Source organism: Pan paniscus, chromosome 3 (assembly GCF_029289425.2).
Source record: "Pan paniscus chromosome 3, NHGRI_mPanPan1-v2.0_pri, whole genome shotgun sequence".
NCBI classification, from domain to species: domain Eukaryota; kingdom Metazoa; phylum Chordata; class Mammalia; order Primates; family Hominidae; genus Pan; species Pan paniscus.
In genome coordinates this window covers 144,770,771-144,790,420 of record NC_073252.2, presented here as the reverse complement: position 1 = coordinate 144,790,420, position 19,650 = coordinate 144,770,771, and the positions used below count along the sequence as shown (strand labels likewise).

Sequence of the window (19,650 nt, the reverse complement as noted above, 5' to 3'; positions counted from 1 at the left end):
TCCTGTACTATTTGCTAAATAAGCATGCTTTCCTCTGATATTTGTTAATAATCATCAATGAAAATATTGTTTGGTTTATAAACATTTGTTGATCTCACAAAAAGTGACTGCCTTTAATGCAAAACATCAGTTCTATCAAAATAGAATCTGTGAAATAATTTCTGTCCCATTCTACACAAATATTTCATAACTTCTAAAATATAATCACCCATGTTGAAATGAATTCTTATCAGGCTATTGAGAGAATCTTTACTGATCAAATTTTTAGATATTTTTATTATTTGTTGAAAGAGTTATATTAGTGATAGTACTATTTACAAAATGCCAGAGGATAAATTTTATTTCTTAATTATTACTAGTTTTTTTCTTAAAAAATAAAGGTTGAACTTAGGTTAGTTTTTTCAAAATAGCATTTTTCAATTTGTATATATACTTTTAAAATGTTGAAATTCTGACAATGCTTTTCTTTATTATTAATAGATAAAAAATCCAAAAATACAAAGCAAAACTTGCATATGTAACAGTTTCATCTAAAGTTCAAATTAGTAAATGCGTAACTGTTTTGATAATCACATAAAAATTCTATTCCATAAAATGTTCTGGGGGGCAGATTTTATTTATATATTTAAAATTGTTAAATTGGCCTATCTACCTAAATTGAGTCTAAATCAAAACTGAAACAGAATGCTATATTAATATTTATATTCTGACTTTTTGGTAATATTTTTATATTGCTTAATTTTTTCAGTTCATATAATAAAAGATGAAATCATTTATTTGGATAGCAATTCCAAGAAATTTTTAGAAAAATTATAAATTAATATATTGCATTAGACAATCTCTTTGGAATGAAGCTAAAATGTTATGTGACTCTTTACAAGGAGAATTTTATATAATTTTTATATATAATTTTATATAAATTGTGTATCATATAATTTAATATAAGTAATATAATATAAAATTTATATAATGCATAATTTTATAAAAATATATAATATATAATTTATATAATATCTAATTAGATATTATATAAATAATATATAATGTATATAATATCTAATTGCATTTTATAAAAATTATATATAAATTATATAAATTTTACAGCAATATATAAAATATATAATGGTAAAATATAAGCATATCACAATATTTATACTTTCAAATTATATTTTTAATCTCTCAAAGTGAATATGATTTATAAATTCTGCAAAAAAATCAAGATCATTACAATGGCTGTGATATTTAAATTATATGATTAGTCATAACAGATAATATTATAAAAAGAGCTTTTTAATTAAAATATGTTAAACTATAATACATTGAAATGATTGTATTGTGTTCATTATATGTTCAATATTCTTTAAGGAGGTTCTGAAATGTTTAGAGGACATTAATAACAATGTTCATTTTAATGATGAATTCTAGTTGTAATGACTATAATGAAAAATTCTTTTGATCCAAGTATAATAAATTCTACTTTTTGAGATGTTAACATGTAATAATTAAATTAAATCATATAGAAAATAAGCAGTAGTCATATTATTTATGATTGGTGGATGTATGAGATACAAAATGATTTGTTTTAGAGAATCCATCATAATTTAAAAGTGCTTTATATATATTTTATTTGGATTAATAAAAATTTATCATTAAATATGTGAATGTTTAAGTATAAAATATTTTTCTAAGTTTTCCAAAAATAAGAATTGGATGCTTTGAAAACTGTTAATCTATGGTATGCCACCTGCCCTATTTACATTTTTAACAGTTGAATATTTGTTAACTGATCTCATAGAGAGCTACATGTTTTGCTGTTACCAGATGGATGAGATAGAATACCATGCATAACTTTACATTTATCTTCTTTGTCAACTTATTTGCATATCAATTAAAATAATATCTGTATTAGGATGGATAATGAAAGTTATCAAATTTACGTGATGTAACTGCAGTTTGCTAAATTTCCAGTAGATGCCCCCAGAGACCAGTCAACTCATTGGAAATCCTTTAAATTTAAAGCTCTTTTTATATTGAAACTTCTTTCTTGCTATATTTTGAAATGCATGGAAAATAAATTAAGAATTCTAAAAATCTTAACTCACTAATCTTTCTTACAAAATACATATATATGGCTGTTGGTAGCCCAATTCTTAATCATTGCTAATCAATACTATGACTAATAATTGTGAACAACCTAAGTGTGTAAAATTAAGAAAAATGCTTTCAGTTTTCATTGTAATTCCATATGGCTTTAAAGTAAAAAGTCATTTTAAACACTCTCAAATTTTTTGTCTTTTTAACTTCTCTCTCTTTATACATTTATATGGCTAGGAAAATGCTATATTGTTATTTTAGCTTTTGGGAAAAAATAGCATTTTTACCAAAAACTATAAAACATAAACAACTCATATAATTTTTATCAGTTAGTAGGTGTATGTCAAGAAATGACTTTTTTAATTCTAATTACAATATACATAATATCTACCTACACCGAAAAAGATAGGTAAGAATAGTGATTCACTTTATTCCAAGGAAATTATATTAACTGAAGCTATTTAAGTATTAATTTAAGTCAATGTAATTATCCCGTAGGTGATTCCAGTAACATTTATCCCTACCATATGAATGTAAAACTGTTATAACTGACACATGGATAACCCACTCGTGACTTATAAATATTAACTTAATGAAATAAAAGTATTATCCTGACTTTTGATTAGATATTACATATCTTTTGATTTTATCTTTGTCAGATTAAATGAAAATTTTATGATCTTGTTTTAAAGTACGGTTTTTTTATTGAACCGCTTTTGAAATATTTCACTGACTGTAAAGCTTCATCTTGATTCCATAATTCAGTTTATCCTATGAAAAAAATATGTTAAATATATCAGTCATATAATTGAATATACAATAATGCCTTTGATTTTAAAAATTCACCTAATAACTAATACAAAGACCTACTTAGGTGGTTTTATATTACTTATTAGATGTGTTAGTTTAGGTGCAGAGAAAGTAAAATAAATTGTAATTTCTATTCATTGCATCTATTCATCTTTTTTATATTTATAGAAGTATATGCTTTTTATCCTTTTAAATGTTTGTCTTTGTCAGTGTTTTTCCTGTTAGAGTTTACACCCTTGAGTGGGAACCATATCCATTTAATTTGCTCTTCCTGGATGCTGCTGGCTGTCTGCTCTCTCCTTTTAAAGAGAAGGATTTTCTGGGGGAGTCACAAAATGATACTGATCTCTGTCTCCAACCCAACCTAAACATGGATTGCCATGGATAAAGAGAATGGCTTACCAATTGAAAGATTGCATCATAATTGTCAAATAACATCAAATTCCTAATCAATGCAATAAATAAAACATTGTGTGGAGGAGGAGAAGAAGAAAAAGCAACAATACATGATATAATAGGAGGCAATGTAGGGAAATGGGAAGAATTCAGAATTTGCAACCAGAGGGAGCTGGGTGTGAATTCCAACTCTGCCATTTACTATTAATAACTTGTATGGCTTTGGGCAATTCACAACCTCACTGAAGACAGGTTTTTTAATTTGTAAAAATTGAAGTAGTACTTTATACAGTTATTGTGCCAGTTAGAAATGATGTCTACACAGTGCCTGACACATTGTGGGTGTTCTATAAATAGTAGCTATTCAAAATAGTTTAAGGCAGAATTTTAAAACACTATAATATCTCCACGGCTGTTTAGCAGTAAATTCTCCATTTCCCAGCATCTCTATATATTCACCTTCTGTGGAGTTATGCCATATTGTTCAGCTCTGCTTTCTGTCAGTCTCTAGATTTTTTTAAATCTCTGCATTTTTTTAGGGAGATGTTGATGTGAATTCAAAACAGTTAACAACATCTCCATTGAATGAATAATGCCCTTAAATGGCAATAAAACCCATATGAAATGCTTGACTACTTAATTTCATTCTCAAATGCATTCTCAAGCTGCATCCCTTATCTCATTGCAGCCCCAAGTATCTGCAGTGGCAAAGATCTTCCTCAGGATACATTCAGCATGTCCACGAATGTGACAACTTTTGCTTCTGTGAATGGCACGTTTTTTTCCTGTCAGATGAACTCTTCTCATATTTCCTAATATTAAATCTCTCCATAAATTTTACCAGTATTCTCTATTTTCATCCAGTATCATGGCATCAGTTCAAGAAGATTTTTCTTTTTCTGATGCTTAAAAACAGCATCTGTTAATTTAGACTAATATTCATAAAAGTTTTTTAATGTGTAAATGAAACCAAAGCCTAAAAAGTTTATGGCCAAATGAAATAACGATTAAGCGAATAAATCTGAGTTTTGTTTATATTTCTATTTGTGTTTAAAACAATTCTCTTTCATACAGCAAGTGAACTTGGGCTATGGTTCTCTGTTATGAAATTTAAAACCTGAGAAATTCAAATCTAGTGGTAGAGATTGACATTCCTTTTTTTTAGATAGCCGATTTATTTTAATAAAAGAAGATTTTCTGGTTAAAAGAAATAATTTGCAATAACTATGAAGGTTTAGATAGGAACCTATTTATTAAACCACTATAATTGTCTTTTCTTGCTCTCAAATATTAGCAATGAGGCTTAAACAGTAGCATATTTGTATGCATAGGTATGTGCGCATGTGTGTAAAAAATAGAGATGATACCAGCATAGTTCTATATGCATATTTAAATACATTTCTATTTGTAACATCGTCTGTAAAGAATGATCTTTTTTAAAAATGTACTAGAAATTTTAAAAATTGATATCAGTTATATATCACAGATGTTTGAAGCTGAAAGGCATTGTGGAAATGATTGTCCAACCCCTTCTGAATCACTTAGTGTTCTTTGGTCACAGACAGCAGAAATGGATTCTGACTAAATCAAGTGGAAATGATTTTATTGAAAGGATATAGTGGAATTTAGAGGAGAACCCAGATCAGAAGAAAAAGACCAGACCCAGCCCTCTCAAATGGACGTAGTTAGCAGGAACTACGAGAGAATCTTGTCAAGATTCTTCCAGATTCATTGAGCACCAGCAACCTCCTACACCTTTATGTTGCTTGCCTCTGGTTTCAGAATTTTGAGAGAGAGACCAGTTGGCCTAATTTGGGTCAATAACCCACTCCTTGGCTAGGGAGTCCCTGAATTTCCATGCCACCAAGACTACACACAACGTGGGATTGGTTATTTCTGAAATACTTTTAGAATGTGCCTCCTGTGGACCAAATCCAGCAAAAGCACCTTCATCTTCCAGGTGGGGAAAATGAGGCCCAGAGTGATTTTTCTGGATTTCTGACCCTGTTGTGATTAGAACTGAGACAGCCTTCTAACTGCCCTATCTAGCATTTATTTGTATCATTTATGGTCAATTTTAATTTTTATCTATTTATAATTTTCTTCATTTTGGCCCCCAAATGTTTTCTTCACTCCTAGGAAGATTGGCTGGCCGCCAGTGCATACACATACAAAGGTGGCATTGCTTGTGTGAGCAAGATTACAACCCCTTGTCCTCTCAGGCCTCCTATGTCACCCCCCAAACTGCCTTCTAGGGTAACACGTGGAGGTCCCCTCAGGCTCCTGAAACTCCAGTTATCTGAACCTTAACTCATTATCTTTCCCCAAACCTGTTCATCCTTTCGTGTTCCCCTCTTCAGCAAATTACTAATTACCCATTACCCAATCCCAAAACCTGGTTGTTATCCTTGCTCCTCCCTTTCCTTCACCCTTGATATCCTTTGAATCACCAAGTAACCCATATTTTTGTCTCCTTAAAATGTTTTGAAATCACCTACTTCTCTCTATCCCTCCAGCTTTACCCTGGTTCCACCCCCAGCACCTCTCCTTTCCACAACCACCAGTCTCCCATCTGTTCTTCCTGCTCCCGGTTTTACCCTCCTCCCCTCCCTTCTCTTGGATTAGGTGTGAATTTCTGACTCACAGACTCGAGAATGCTAAATTGAAAGTCTTTATTTTTTTATAACTTAATTTTAATTCCTGGCCCTGAGCCTTGATCCTCCCTAGTGTAAAAATCCAATCTTGTCACTCTCAGGTAAAGTCAGTCCAATTCGGCAGTTTCTCAGGTTGTTCAAGATTCTAAAACTTCTTCCCCTCACCCTATTTTCCTACACGGATACAGCATCGCACTACTGGGGGCTTCAGGGGAGTAGAGTTACTAGATTTAGCAAATAGAAATACAGACCATACAGTTCAGTCTGAGTTTCAAAAACAAGAAATTTTTTTTTAGAATAAGTGTGTTCTATGCAATATTTGGGGAATACTCCTAATAAAAAAATCATTCATTGTTTATCTGATGTTAAAATGTACCTGGGCATCCTACATTTTATCTGGTAACCCCCTGGGGTAACAACATTTATTTTCAGATCTTGACCTGGAACAAGCTTGTCCAACCCAGTGCCCGTGGGCCACATGCGGCCCAGGATGGCTTTGAATGTGGCCCAACACAAATTCATAAACTTTCTTAAAAAGGCTATGAGATTTTTTTGTGATTTTTTTTAGCTTATCAGCTGTTGTTAGTGTTAGTGAATTTTATGTGTGGCCCAAGGCAATTCTTCTTCCAATGTGGCCCAGAGAAGCCAAAAGACTGGACACCTCTGACTTCCAGGACTTTGTAATTGTCACTGCATTTGTCTGGCCAGTATCCATTCCTTCCTCCATCTTTGCAGACATAGCTCTAGTTTTGCTTGGGGGCAGCAACATGCCCAAGAGCAGGCAGGGTATTTGTTTTTCCAGACTCCTTGCACCAAGGTGAGGAGTGGGGCTGTGACAGGGTTCTGGCCAATAAACAAGTGGAAATCTGCTGGTGGTTGCAGGAATGTTTCATTTTTCCCTAAAATAAGGGATGCCAGTGCCAACCCACTTTCCCTTTTCTTCCTGTCTTGAAAGTAGACGTAATGTCTGAAGCTGTAGCAGCCCTGTAGCAACCAGTAAGGGACCAGAAGGAGGGAAAGTCAAGATAACCCCAGAGACATGGTCTTGAACTTGCCAGGCTACTGAACCAAGGCCCTCACCTGCCTGCCTTTAGGCAAGAAAATTAGAAACCTCCATTTTTCACAGCACTGTGAGACAAGTTTCTTTTACTTATAGCTGAATGCATTCCTAGCTTACGAAGTCCTTTACATGTGTCCATCTCTGATGTACCTGATCCGTCTTTGTTCTATGAGCTCTGGAAATATGCCGACCTGAACCCTTCAGGAGCTCGCCAGTACTGCTCATTTCAGTTTTAGCTGTGTCTTCCTTCAGTCTCCAGTGGGCAGCCCATGAACAGTCATTAGGATACATCTCCTTGCTATGGCCAGATGACATTGTGACAGACTTATCAGCCCTCTCCTCCCAGTAACTTCTGGGCCACACATGATGCCCACTGGAATATTAAGTCCCTTCTCCTATACCATTCATGGGCTGTGGGCAATTACAGGGCTGGTTCTGGTCCTCCTCTGCCTAGAAGTGCTATGCAGGGACTTTTGCTGCCTTTGCATGCCCTTGCGTATGGGGAGGTGGGGAGAGGGATGTTGGTAATCCTCCCTGCCTTCAATAACCCTAGATGGGAAGCAGGATATGAGTGTTTTCTACTCTTGGCTCTCACTGCATTTCACAGGATGTTGACTTTTCTACTCTCTGAGCCCCTCCATTTGACTGGAGTGAGAAAGAGAAAGAGAACATGGCCCTCCAAGCATCTCACTGCCTTTCTCCATACTTTCCTCCTCTATCGCAATTGGAGGACAGGAATAAGTAAGAAGCACTATTCCTTTTCTCTTCCCCATTTCAAATATATCTTATTCTCATACTAAATGTTGGCATTTGATCTTTTGACCTAGGATCCATGTGGTCTCTTTATTCTCTTTATGGACTAGTTCTGTAACAACCTGACTGCCATATAGGGGAAGGTTGCGGTTCAGCTGGGACACTTCTTCCAGATGACTTTTGTAAAATGCAGTCTCGTCATGTCAGTTCCCTGACTCTGATCTCCAATAGCTCTACCTCCCTCCCAGCTTGGAGTCCAAGCTTCTCACTGTTGTTTTTACCATAAGATCTCTTCATGATCTGGTCCCTGCCTTTTTTTCTAAACTTCCTGTCTCACCACTCTCCTGCTTGCCACTCCTTATTTGTTTGTTCTCTACCTAAGTTGATCCAATGGATAAGAAATCCTTGGTAGATGCAAGTCTAGTCACTTTGTTTTGTTTTGTTATTTGTTTGTTTTTTTGAACTCTGTAGGTGAAACTAATGCATAATGAGGAATTGAGAAGCAGCAGTGAGATTTCACATTTCCCAGAGTATTCTCACATACCTAATTTCATTTGGTTCCTAGAGGAATCCCATGATATAGGTAGCATATACTAATATACACAGCTTAGAGATGAGAAGACTGGAGACCCAGGGAGGTGAGGCAAAACTGGACTCAATCTTGGTGGTCTGGGCTGTTTCCACTCCACGGTGAATTTTTGTTGCCAGTAGTATCACATCATATCATTTGTCCTATTTTTTTTTAAAGAATATAATATAATTAGTATAAAGCTATATCTTTTGGTATCTAATTGTTCTTTTAATGGAATAATAGCCACTACACAGCTATTATCTCACAATTCTGTTTATTTCCTTTCTAGAAATTTTCATGATTTGAAATTATTTCTCATTTGCTTACTTATTTGTTAGTCATGTTCTGCCCCTAGAATGTAAGTGTCACAAGGGTATGGAATCTATTTGGTCTAGAACAGCGCCTGGCACTTAGTAGGAAACTCAGTACCTATTTGTTGCTTGACTAAATGGAATATTCATTTGTCACTTTATCTTTTTGCATTTGATTATTGAAGTGAGAATATAATTATTAATCATTAACTTAATTCTAACTGAAAATAATTAAAAAATATATAGTTAGTAATAGATTTCAATAAATATTTTCTGCATGAATGAAAGAATGATGAACTTCTGTAACATACAGTGAAACTACTAATATAGAGAGAATATTGTTTTGATATTAAATGGCAAGTTTTATTTTTGCTTGACTTGTTGAGTTTTTTTTTGGTGGGAGGCTGATATATCAAGTATTTTTTAATATTCATCAGTCAACTAGCTTATTTGTCCTTATCAAATGGAGCTCAGCTCTGGAACTGATATGTTTATAATGTAATTTCATTAAAATTACTGTGTTTAGATAGCTCCTGGCATCTTTCATTAAACAGAAGTTGTTCAATTATAAGTGTTTGAGGCAAAGATCTTTTGATAGTTTTCAGTGCTTTCACTGAGGGATAAAAGGCAACATGATTCAACCTTTAATTATTAGAGAATGAAAACACCGTGCGGACTGAAAGGATTAACATAAACCTGAGAGTGTTCTGATTCATATTGCCAGTTATAGGAACTCCTACAAGAAGAATATCTGTGTGGACATGCTGCGAGATGGTTATCATAAGTCCTTCACCGAGCTCTTCGCTCTGATGGAGCAGTGGGATGCCCTGAGGGAGGCTGCGAGAGTCAGGTCCCTCTTCTGGCTGCAGAAGCCCCTGGAGGAGCAGCCTGATAAACTGGATTACCTCTACCATTACCTGACCAGGGCTGAGGACTCTGAGAGGAAAGGTAAGTGGTGGGACTGTGGGCAGAGCACAGAAGGAGCCAGAACACCGAGCTCCTGGGGGAAGATTCCAGATTGTTTCATGTATGAATTTGAAACATTAAGACAACTTAGCACACTTCAACCCAGTCAATTAAGCGTCTTTATGGAATTAAGGAAAGGGAATGTTGGATCACGAGGCTGCCCAGACACGGGGGCATTCTGGTGATGTCCTTCCGAGCCAGGGAAGACAACACATAGCACCTAATAATATCTCCAGAACTTCCCCATGAATTAACATAGTTCCTATCATTAGGTTTAAACCTTTCTACAGTTTTTCTGTATACGTAATCTGAATATTGACTTTCATAGAGGAGATACTTTCAAAGAGTACTATAACTTGAAAATCACACTGATTTTCCTAAGTTTAGATAGTGGACTTTGAAGTTTGGGTCAAGAAGTCCTACTGATTTGAATCAGATAATTTATCTTTGTAAATAGTAAAAAGACATGAAAATCCTGCAATTCACAATTGCAAATAAAATTGTCAATTTTATATTTTCCATGACATCATTTCTAATACATTTTTTGTATTTCAAAATTTTCCAGAAAGTTAGTATACATTCCAAGTATTAAATATTTTCATTTCTACACTAATTATACTGATATTGTTGTCATAAATATTTCTTAGTTACATATTAGGAACTGGTCATTTTAACTAGTCATCTATAATCAAATAAAAAAACGAAATTCTAGAATTTGGCATGTAAATTTGGTATTCTAAATTATTCTTTTCTCCAAATTTTTTGGGGAAAATACCACAGGATTCAAAAAGAAAAACTCAGGCCTCAACATGACAATGTCTACATGTCATTTCAGGCTTTTCTATGAGAAAATAGGGTATCATCAACTTTCTGTTACCCAATGGTACCATGGAGAAAATTTATGGAGTCATGTAAACAACATTAGAAGAGTCTCTATATGTTGGAGCCAATACATATTTCCCATCAGGTTGTGACCTGACTTATGAATATGAGACACACAAAAATGTGAACAACAAAACAAATGAACTAGGGTGTGTGTGTGGCAGGGGTGGGATAGGAGGTAGTTATGTATATTATGAAAAGGGTTTCACTGCAGGATGGATGTGAAAAAAAATATTTTGGTGAACTTTAAAATATTATTTACAATTATTTCTCAAGAAATTAACTATTGTAAATAAAAAGTGCTATTATAAAAAACCTCCATTTTGGCTGGGCGCGGTGGCTCATGCCTGTAATTCTAGCACTTTGGGAGGCCAAGGCGGGTGGATCACCTGAGGTCAGGAGTTTGAGACCAGCCTGGCCAACATGGTGAAACCCCGTCTCTACTAAAAATACAAAAAAATTAGCCAGGCATGATGGCGGATGCCTGTAATCCCAGCTACTCAGAAGGCTGAGGCAGGGAATTGCTTGAACCCGAGAGACAAAAGTTGCAGTGAGCTGAGATTGCTCCATTGCGCTCCAGCTTGGGTGACAAGAGCAAGACTCCATCTCAAAACAAAACAAACAAAACAAAACAAAACAACCTACATTCTAGTATTTGCCCAAAATTCTACAGTGATGTTTAAACTGAAAGTAGAACTAATTAAGATAATATTTGCTCATTAGCTGTTTTATTCCATTGAATTTTATCATATTCACTGTTTTAAATTGAGGCTTTCATTGGAGATAGTGTAAATATAAGCTAAATATGTCACTTGTCATAAGGTGTCATAGATGTGAGCCAGCTTGTCATAAAGCTTTTTCAAATTTATAAGAACCTAAAATGCCAAATAGTCTATTTCAGGGTAGAAAACATTTTAATATATAATATTTCTTAAAGGAAAGTTACTATAAGTAAAAATGTTTCTCCAATCCAAAAGTTAACAAAGCCTAACTTATTGTTTTGTTTTGAGACAAACTCTTGTTCTGTCAACCAGGCTGGAGTACAGTGATGTGATCTCAGCTCACTGCAACCTCCTTCTTCCAGGTTCAAGTGATTTTCCTGCCTCAGCCTCCCGAGTAGCTAGGACTACAGGCACAAACCACCATGCCAAGCTAATTTTTGTATTTTTAGTAGAGACGGGGTTTCACCATGTTGGCCAGGCTGGTCTCGAACTCCTAACCTCAAGTGATTCTCCTACCTTGGTCTCCCAAAGAGCTGGGATTACAGGCGTGAGCCACTGCACCTGGCCCAAAGTCCAATGTTATAATAGCCAAAGTCTCTTCTGTAGGATTATCTCCCACAAAACGCAGTGGCTTTTTTGTGGTTGAAATATAGAAAATTAAAATTATTACAAAAGTATTACTGGAAAAACTTCAGCTGAAGGACATGTAAACATTTGTGTCACCTTTTTTCAAAAATTGTTATAATTTTTTTTCCACATTCAACACATGAACTTTATTGGAGGAAAATTGTGGTTTGAATTAGGGATGTACCAGAAAATGAGATATGCACATTCACTCTTATTAACTCGAATGAATCCTAAATCTTAAAATGTGTATGTAAGCCTAGAATATAGAAATGTGTTAATAGTATCTTAAAGTTCCATTCCATATGGTTGTGACATTAGAGACAATTTTCTTGAGATAGCATATAACTGAGCAATCTCGTTGCTTCTCATTGGAAGAACCATCACTCTAGGGTCACAGTGAAGTTCATTTAATCAAATCTATGGCACTAACAATAGTCATCTCAGGTCAGTTCTATCTCTTGAGACTTACAGAGCAGTAACCTAGAGTTATTTAAATTACTTTATAAAACACTTGCTGTTTTATAGCAAAGGTGTGTTTAAAGTAAGCCAATCATTTCTTTTTGGGTTATTTTCCATTTGTTAAAGTGTTTCTTTGTCCCTGATACTTTTTTTTAAATATTATCCATTGTCGTGAATCATTGCTGTGCCATCTGTGACATCTGATTTGAGCCTTATGCCCCATGGGGCTAGGGAAGAGATGACAAAAATGGTAATGGGTAAGAGAATCAATAGATAATTCAAACATTATTTACACTTGACTTTTAAATTTATTAAGGGTTGAGCAGCAATTTTTTTCTAATAATGTTTGTTTAAGATACACAAATTATGTTCTACTAAAGCAAAATTCCACAGGTGTTTACAGATTTGATGTAAAGCAAAACAAAACAATTTTCTGGCCAAATAAGCTTGAGAAATACCTGGTGAACTAACATTGAGGTTAAGCAGGTTAATTTATTGCAGGACTAATCAGAGCATTTAGCATGCTGATGTATATTGTGTGGTTTACTGAAAAAGGAAATTTGCAAAAATGTTTCCCAAATTTATTTTATTGTAGAATCTTCTTTTTAAGGAGCATAAGAAACCCACAATAAAATTGATTTTCATCTTCTGAATATACCTGCTGACAATTCAAGGAAGTGGTCTACAAGCAAGGAGAGAAGGCTACTTGTAGCCTTTGTAAAGGGCACAGGACATGTATTTGGATTGCCCAAAGATTTGAAACTTGAATGTATTCTTTTATATTTAATATTCTAGAAAACCATCCTTTTTTTTCATAGAAAAATAGCTTAGCTGACAAGTAGTCTTTAAATATGTAATCTTGGTAGCTTATCTAACTCATTCCTAAAAAAAAAACCTTATGAAATGTTGCAAATATTTTTACATTAAGGTTTAATTACTAAAATATAAAAAAATTGTTTCATGACTACATATATTTTTAATTATATATATATACTTTTTATTGAAGTGGAAAATATGAAATGTTTTACTTACTGACTTCTAAAAGCAATAACTCTCTAATCAGTAAATATAACCAAGAATATGAAATATTACAAAACAGACTTTAGTGTTGTATTCACATTATGTAGGAAGTTCATAATGGAAAGACAAAGCACAGAAGTATTCTGAGGTGGGAGTATTTGCATCAGATAAATAGCTTAGGTCATGCTCTACTTTTCACCTGAGCTGTCACCTGGTGTGAGTGTCCTCGAAAAGCAGAATGGCTCTCCAGAATCTCCAGCAACTTCCAGGATAGGGAGACCTTTTTATTTTGTTTTCCAGTTATTAAATTTATTTTGATATAAATGTTAATTTCCATTGGAATTTTAAAGAAGTATATGTAAAGGAATAGAATCGGTTTTAGAAATTTCTTTTGAAACATTGGGGTGACTTACTTACAGTTCTGCAGAATGACCCTTTGTTGTAATCAACCTGTTTCATTTTTTCTGACTTTTGGTTTTAATCTTACAGGTGTCCTAGTGGGCAATATTTTTCATAATTGTAATCTCTTCGGGAATATGTGGGTTGACTCCTCTGGTAGTAGTGAACAATTAATATCAGTGAATTCTAATAGATAATGATTGTTATTAAAAAATTATTGGAAGGGTAACCCAGAGACCACTGCATTTTATAATACAACTATGATTTCAGCATAAATACAAAAGACATAAATATTATGAATTTGTTCATATTCACCATTAGAGTGGAGTTTACAGGACTGAGGCACAACTTATTAACACACAGACATATTCGTTCAGGTTTACTATCACAGTGGGGTTTATAAGACTGATTCACAATTGACGGACACATTTTTTATGTAGATATAGGTTAGATGCCCTTTAGGAAAAAAAACCTACAAGAGTTTAATTAAGAACTTTCTGAGTAAAAACGACTAGTATTTATGCATTCCCAGCAAAAAAATACCCATAGAAAACAGAAGTGTAGAAGTCTACTCTTTCTTAACATTGCTAGAAATTTGTATTGCTTGAAAGCATATGGAGCTTATAGGGTCATTCTGATCATCATTTGTTGTATCTATCAGGCCCGTGACATTTTTATGATATGAAATACCTTGGTATTTTCATATCCATTCTGCTTTCTTCATTTACATTATCTTTTACCATGGCTGAGAAACATTGCCATCTCTAGAATCTCTAAGTACTTTCAAACCTCCAGTGGGAAAAGTACTCAATGAAACTACATAATCCTTTCTTCCAAAAGCACTGAGCATGTTGCTAGTAGATATTGTCCTGTCCTACATCTTAAAGCCTCCTGTTTCAATGAGATAGTGTCAATTTCCTACATGTTCTAAGTTTTCAGAAAGCCTTTTGTTGCTTTACTCATCTGCACATCCTTTAATTAATGTAATTAATATAATAGTTAAAATAAATTAATTTTTGCTTTTAGACCCAATTTTTAAAATTGGTAATCACATCTTTAAGGAAAAATAGGAAGTCATGATATTGGTTTGCCGTTCTAAAGGGTGTGCCATGAGACATCTTTCTAATGCCATTCATGGTGCTTTTCTCTCTTTGAAGAATCCTTCGAAGATGTATATAATAACTTGTATGCTCTGGCCTGTTACTTCAATAATTCTGAAGACAAGTGGGTAAGGAACCACTTCTATGAACGATGTTTTAAGATTGCTCAGCTGATCAAAATTGACTGTGGAAAGAAAGAAGCCGAGGCACACATGCATATGGGTCTTCTCTACGAGGAAGATGGTGAGTGGGCATTTGCCAGGATGCCTTGGGTATGTTTTGGTGGATCCTGAGATCACACAATGGAAAAACACGTGGTGGTCGAGAAAAAAGACTTGAGATTTCAGCATAATCATGTATATTATTGAGATCAAAAAGCAAAACCATGTGACTTGTGGACCCAGCTGCAGTATTCCTTGCAGAATATTTTTTGCAGAATCCCTTGCTCATGCTTCTGCCTGAGTGCTCAGCCTACAGTTCCCACCCAGTAACATCCTCACCAAGAGAAAGCATTCTCCCCAACCCCTCCACACACAGGATGAAAAGAATGAAAGGTATACTTTGAGATTTTCATAATGCCCCATGCCCCTTATATGAAAACCAAGAAATATCTGTATAACTCACATAACACCTCATCATGATTTTTAAAATAATTCCTGAATGTAATACTCATTTAAAAATAACTTCATACTTAATAACGTTAAGACAAGCCAAAATCTAAAACAACAACAAAATTGTCAGAAATAGATAATATATAGTGGCTGATCAAGGATTGCAAATAGGAATTTAAGAATGGAAAATTTTTATGGCAGAATAGTGTGTAGATAATATGCAAAGAAAATATAGGGAAAGATGAAAAGATTTGATCTTGAATAATGCCATTTCTTCCCTCAAAACACTATCTCATTTTGCATAAAAGTTTTTACCTTGGTGAAACTGCTAAATTTTAAAAATATTTATTATTTTCTGACTAGGACTGCATAGGACTTTGAAAGTGCTTCAGGAAGTTGCAGTTCATGTGATTGTAGCTAAAGCTCACGAGGCGCCTGAACATTGTCAGAAGCCACCATGCGTGCTAGACATAGGGAGTATTAGAAAAGCTCAGAGAAGTGAGAGATCATGCAGACTAGATTCAAGGAAGGCACGACGCAATCAGGAGGGACTGGCAAGGGACTTGAAAGATGGGTGGAATTTAGGCTTGTAAATAAATAGGAATATATTCTGTGAAGAGGGAACAGTGTACACTAAAGCATAATTAGAGCAAATGGTAAGAGGGACAACCTGCGTCCAGTGGGAAGTGTGGAGTGTTTTTTGGAATAGTTAAATTATTTTTTTAACTTTTATTTTAAGTTCAGGGGTACATATGCAGGTTTGTTACATAGGTAAACTTGTGTCATGGGGTTTGTGGTATAGATTATTTCATCACCTAGGTACTAAGCCTAGTACCCATTATTTTCTTGTGATCCTCCCCCCTCCTCCCACCCTGGGAAACCGCAGTGGGAAGGTAGAATAGGGACACACCAGCAGTCAGAGCTTGGACTTAAGCTTCTGTACATGGAGGGCAAGGAAAGGAGTGTGATATCAGTCTGTCTGTGATACAAACTGTCAGAGGAGGGAAAAGAGGAAGGGGGATGGCTAGGAAGCTGCTGCACTCAATGTAATTAACTCGGATAAAACAATGGAAAACTACTGTATTTAAGAGAACATATTTAAGTATTCCACTACAGTGCAATCTATAGTATCCCAGAAAAGGGAATTAGCTAAATGTATTTAGCAACATCCATGCAACAGAGTTCTGTGCAGTCATGAAATAGGTTAAAGCAAAAGTCATTGGTTCATTCAACAAACGGTGATTTAGAACCTAGTGTCGGGGGATAGAAGAATGAACAAGACAAAGTCTCTGCCCTTGTAGAGCTTACATTCTTCTAGGAAAACCAGGTCTTAACAATCAATAGCTATATAATATAATATTAAGTCAGTGTTAAGTGCTACAATAAATAATAAAGTAGAGCAAGGGGATACACAATGGTTATCACTTTATATAAGGTGCTTATCTATTATAAGGTGAGACAGCAATGAAATGAGGGAGAAGCCCTCGTGAATATCTGAAGAAAGGGGTTCCAGAGGGAAGATGCAATAAGTGCAAAGGTCCTGAGGCAAGTGCATGCTGATCATTGCCTAAGGACCAGCAAGAAGGCCAGTGTGACTAGAACACAGTGAGTGGAAGGTGGGAAGTGGAGGAAGCTGAAATTAGACAGGGAGGCTTAGGATAGATCACACTGGGGCTTGTAGGCCAAGGTGAGGACTTTGGATTTTATTCCAAATTAATATAGGAAACCCCAAATATGTGTTAATTTCAGAAAAAATGCTCCTGATACCTTAAATAGAAAAATAAGATATAAAACAATGTAAAATATATTTATATTGTGCATATATCATACACTAACACATTAATAGTAGTTATTTCTGAGTGCAGAGACTCTAGGTGATTATAAATGTACACACTGGAGAGATATGGCTTACTATAAATTGAGAAGTTATTTCAGAAATTTGAGAAGTTTTTGAGAAATTTGTTAAAAATTTCTAGCCTGTTGCTAAAAGTCAAGTTTTAATTTTCAAACTGTACAAAAGGGTTAAGTTCTTCCTTACATAAAATTGAAAGTAAAATTATTTTTATTTTGTTTTTGTAATTACACCATCAAATTCTGTCTGGACTGTCAAATGGAACTGTCAGTTACTGACCCCCCCACCAAAAGAAGTCATAGAATAAATCATACATATTATGTGAAAATAGGACAAAGAAGTCAGGGCTATGTTGATGAAAACTGAAGAGTGGCTGCAGTGAGATTCAGATAGCTGTCATAAGTGTATTTTGAATTTTTCCGTAAATTTTATTTCTACTTTTTAAAAATTTTGTTTGATTTTTAAATTTTTTATGGTGGTGAAAAACATAACATAAAACTTAGACATCTTCATCATTTCTAAGTATATTTAGCAGTGTTAAGTATATTCACTTGGTTGCACAACCAATCTCCAGAATTTTCTCACCTTGCAAAACTGAAACTCTTTACTCATTAAGCAGCAACTCCCCATTCCCCTCTCATTCTGATTTTTAAAAATATCTTAAAATATTTCTATTGGAGGATTTATACATTGCTTAATTTATTTATTCATTCATCTATGCACCCATTCGTTCAAAAAATACTCTGCCTATGGGCCCTGTGGTTAGTATGCACAGCACCATGTTGCACCTACCATTTAGTGGCAGCCACACAGCAACTGAGGGAAAGGATGAGGTTGGAAAATGTGAGCAGTCAGGGAGGGTCTGCCATGAGATTACACTCTCAGGTCCTTGGCTTGCTTGAGTTTAGATGCTCCACCCTATTGGATGATGAAATACACTCATATTTCATAAGTAAGAAGTTTGGGTTACGAAGAATTGTAAAGGCTTTTGCTTTTGAGATCATTTGAGAGTGTGTTATTTTGTTTTGGAACTACTTTTGTCAGATCTAAATATTTTGTCAGATCTAAAATATTTTCTATGCCCTTAAATAGTTCATAAACCCTAGAACCATACCTTTATTGCCTGACAGATAAAACAACTAAGTCAGTGTTGATGAAAACTCTAGAGATTAACTTTGAGTGTTTGATGTACCCAGTGAGGGTGAAAATTATCTGTGAAGCTTCTGTAAAATGGGGTAGAATTTTCAACCTAAAAAAAGTGAACTAGGAGTTTCAAGAATATGTGACTAGAGTGGAGTGGGGACTTACCTGGCTGAAGGGTTCCCTCTGAGGCGATGGTGGTCCAGCTTCCACATACCTGATCTGATTGGTCCAGACAAGCGAATGGAGGCCTTGCAGCAACAGCTAGGTGGCAGCTGTGCCCAGGGGCAGGTGGCAGCATCCTGATTCCAGGGGTGCCCTCATTCATGCTAAAGTGGGACATTAGCTGGCAGATGGCAACGGGCAGGTGGTCAGGGCCCAACCAAGCAGGCTATAGTCTTTGGCAGGGCTCCAGCACACTCAGGGAACCGTAGAGCAAATGAGGAACATGAGCAGAAGCCAGAGCCACAGAGACTGGGCACATGGCTACAGTCAAGGGTCATGTTCATCCCACTGGTGTAAATGTGACCAGAGCCCCACGCAGAGCTCCCTGGCCAGAGTCACAAACAGTAGATAGGTTCAAGTCCCCACTGCTGCTAAAAATGGGTCTTTGGTGTGCAGCATGGCCTGGTTCCCTTTGACTCAAGGGCTGGCAGTCTCATTCTTCAGGTCAAATATCTTTAGATCTTTACCTGGGGTGGCTGGTTTGGAGTAGTCATCAACTGAAAAACACTTGGAACAAATCAGCTCTATCTTCTTTCAGAATTTTGACCTTATTTGTAAGGTTTTTATTATGCAAACAGGACAGATGGACAAGCAGCATTCTCACTGTGTCTGTGGGGCACTGGAGAAAGCTCTCAGACACTGGATCAATAGATGTTCCTATTCTTTCTAGAGCTGCACACAGAGGTCTATTGGGGCCAGACATGACTGGGGAAACACCAGCTCCTCCTTTGGTATGATCTGAGGCCAGGGAACAATAGCAAGAGGAGTGGCACAGCCTTCATTTCAATCCTATCCTGCCAGGTCAGCATTAGTGGTTGGATACAATGCCAGCCTCTTCTCTGGCATAATGAGGGATTGGGGTCCAAGCCTTGCAGTTGCAGCTTTATTGGTGAGGTTTGGGGGGCATGCAAACTAGCAGTAGGGTTTACCACACCAGCATTCATAGTTGAGGAAGCACCAGCACTTTCCTCTCTCCGCTTCCGCATGATGAGCTAAGT

General features: G+C 35.4%; 1 protein-coding gene across 4 annotated transcripts in view; it reads left to right on the top strand.

Moving 5' to 3' along the window:
• TTC29 (tetratricopeptide repeat domain 29) overlaps positions 1-19,650 on the top strand; it is a 243,729-nt gene that overhangs the window by 24,295 nt on the left and 199,784 nt on the right. For all 4 annotated transcript variants that reach the window (XM_055111882.1, XM_003815851.3, XM_034959219.2 and 1 more), the window contains 2 exons: positions 9,374-9,597; positions 14,882-15,067. In XM_055111882.1, coding sequence (XP_054967857.1) covers positions 9,374-9,597; positions 14,882-15,067 — 410 coding nt within the window. The remainder of the gene's footprint in view (positions 1-9,373; positions 9,598-14,881; positions 15,068-19,650) is intronic.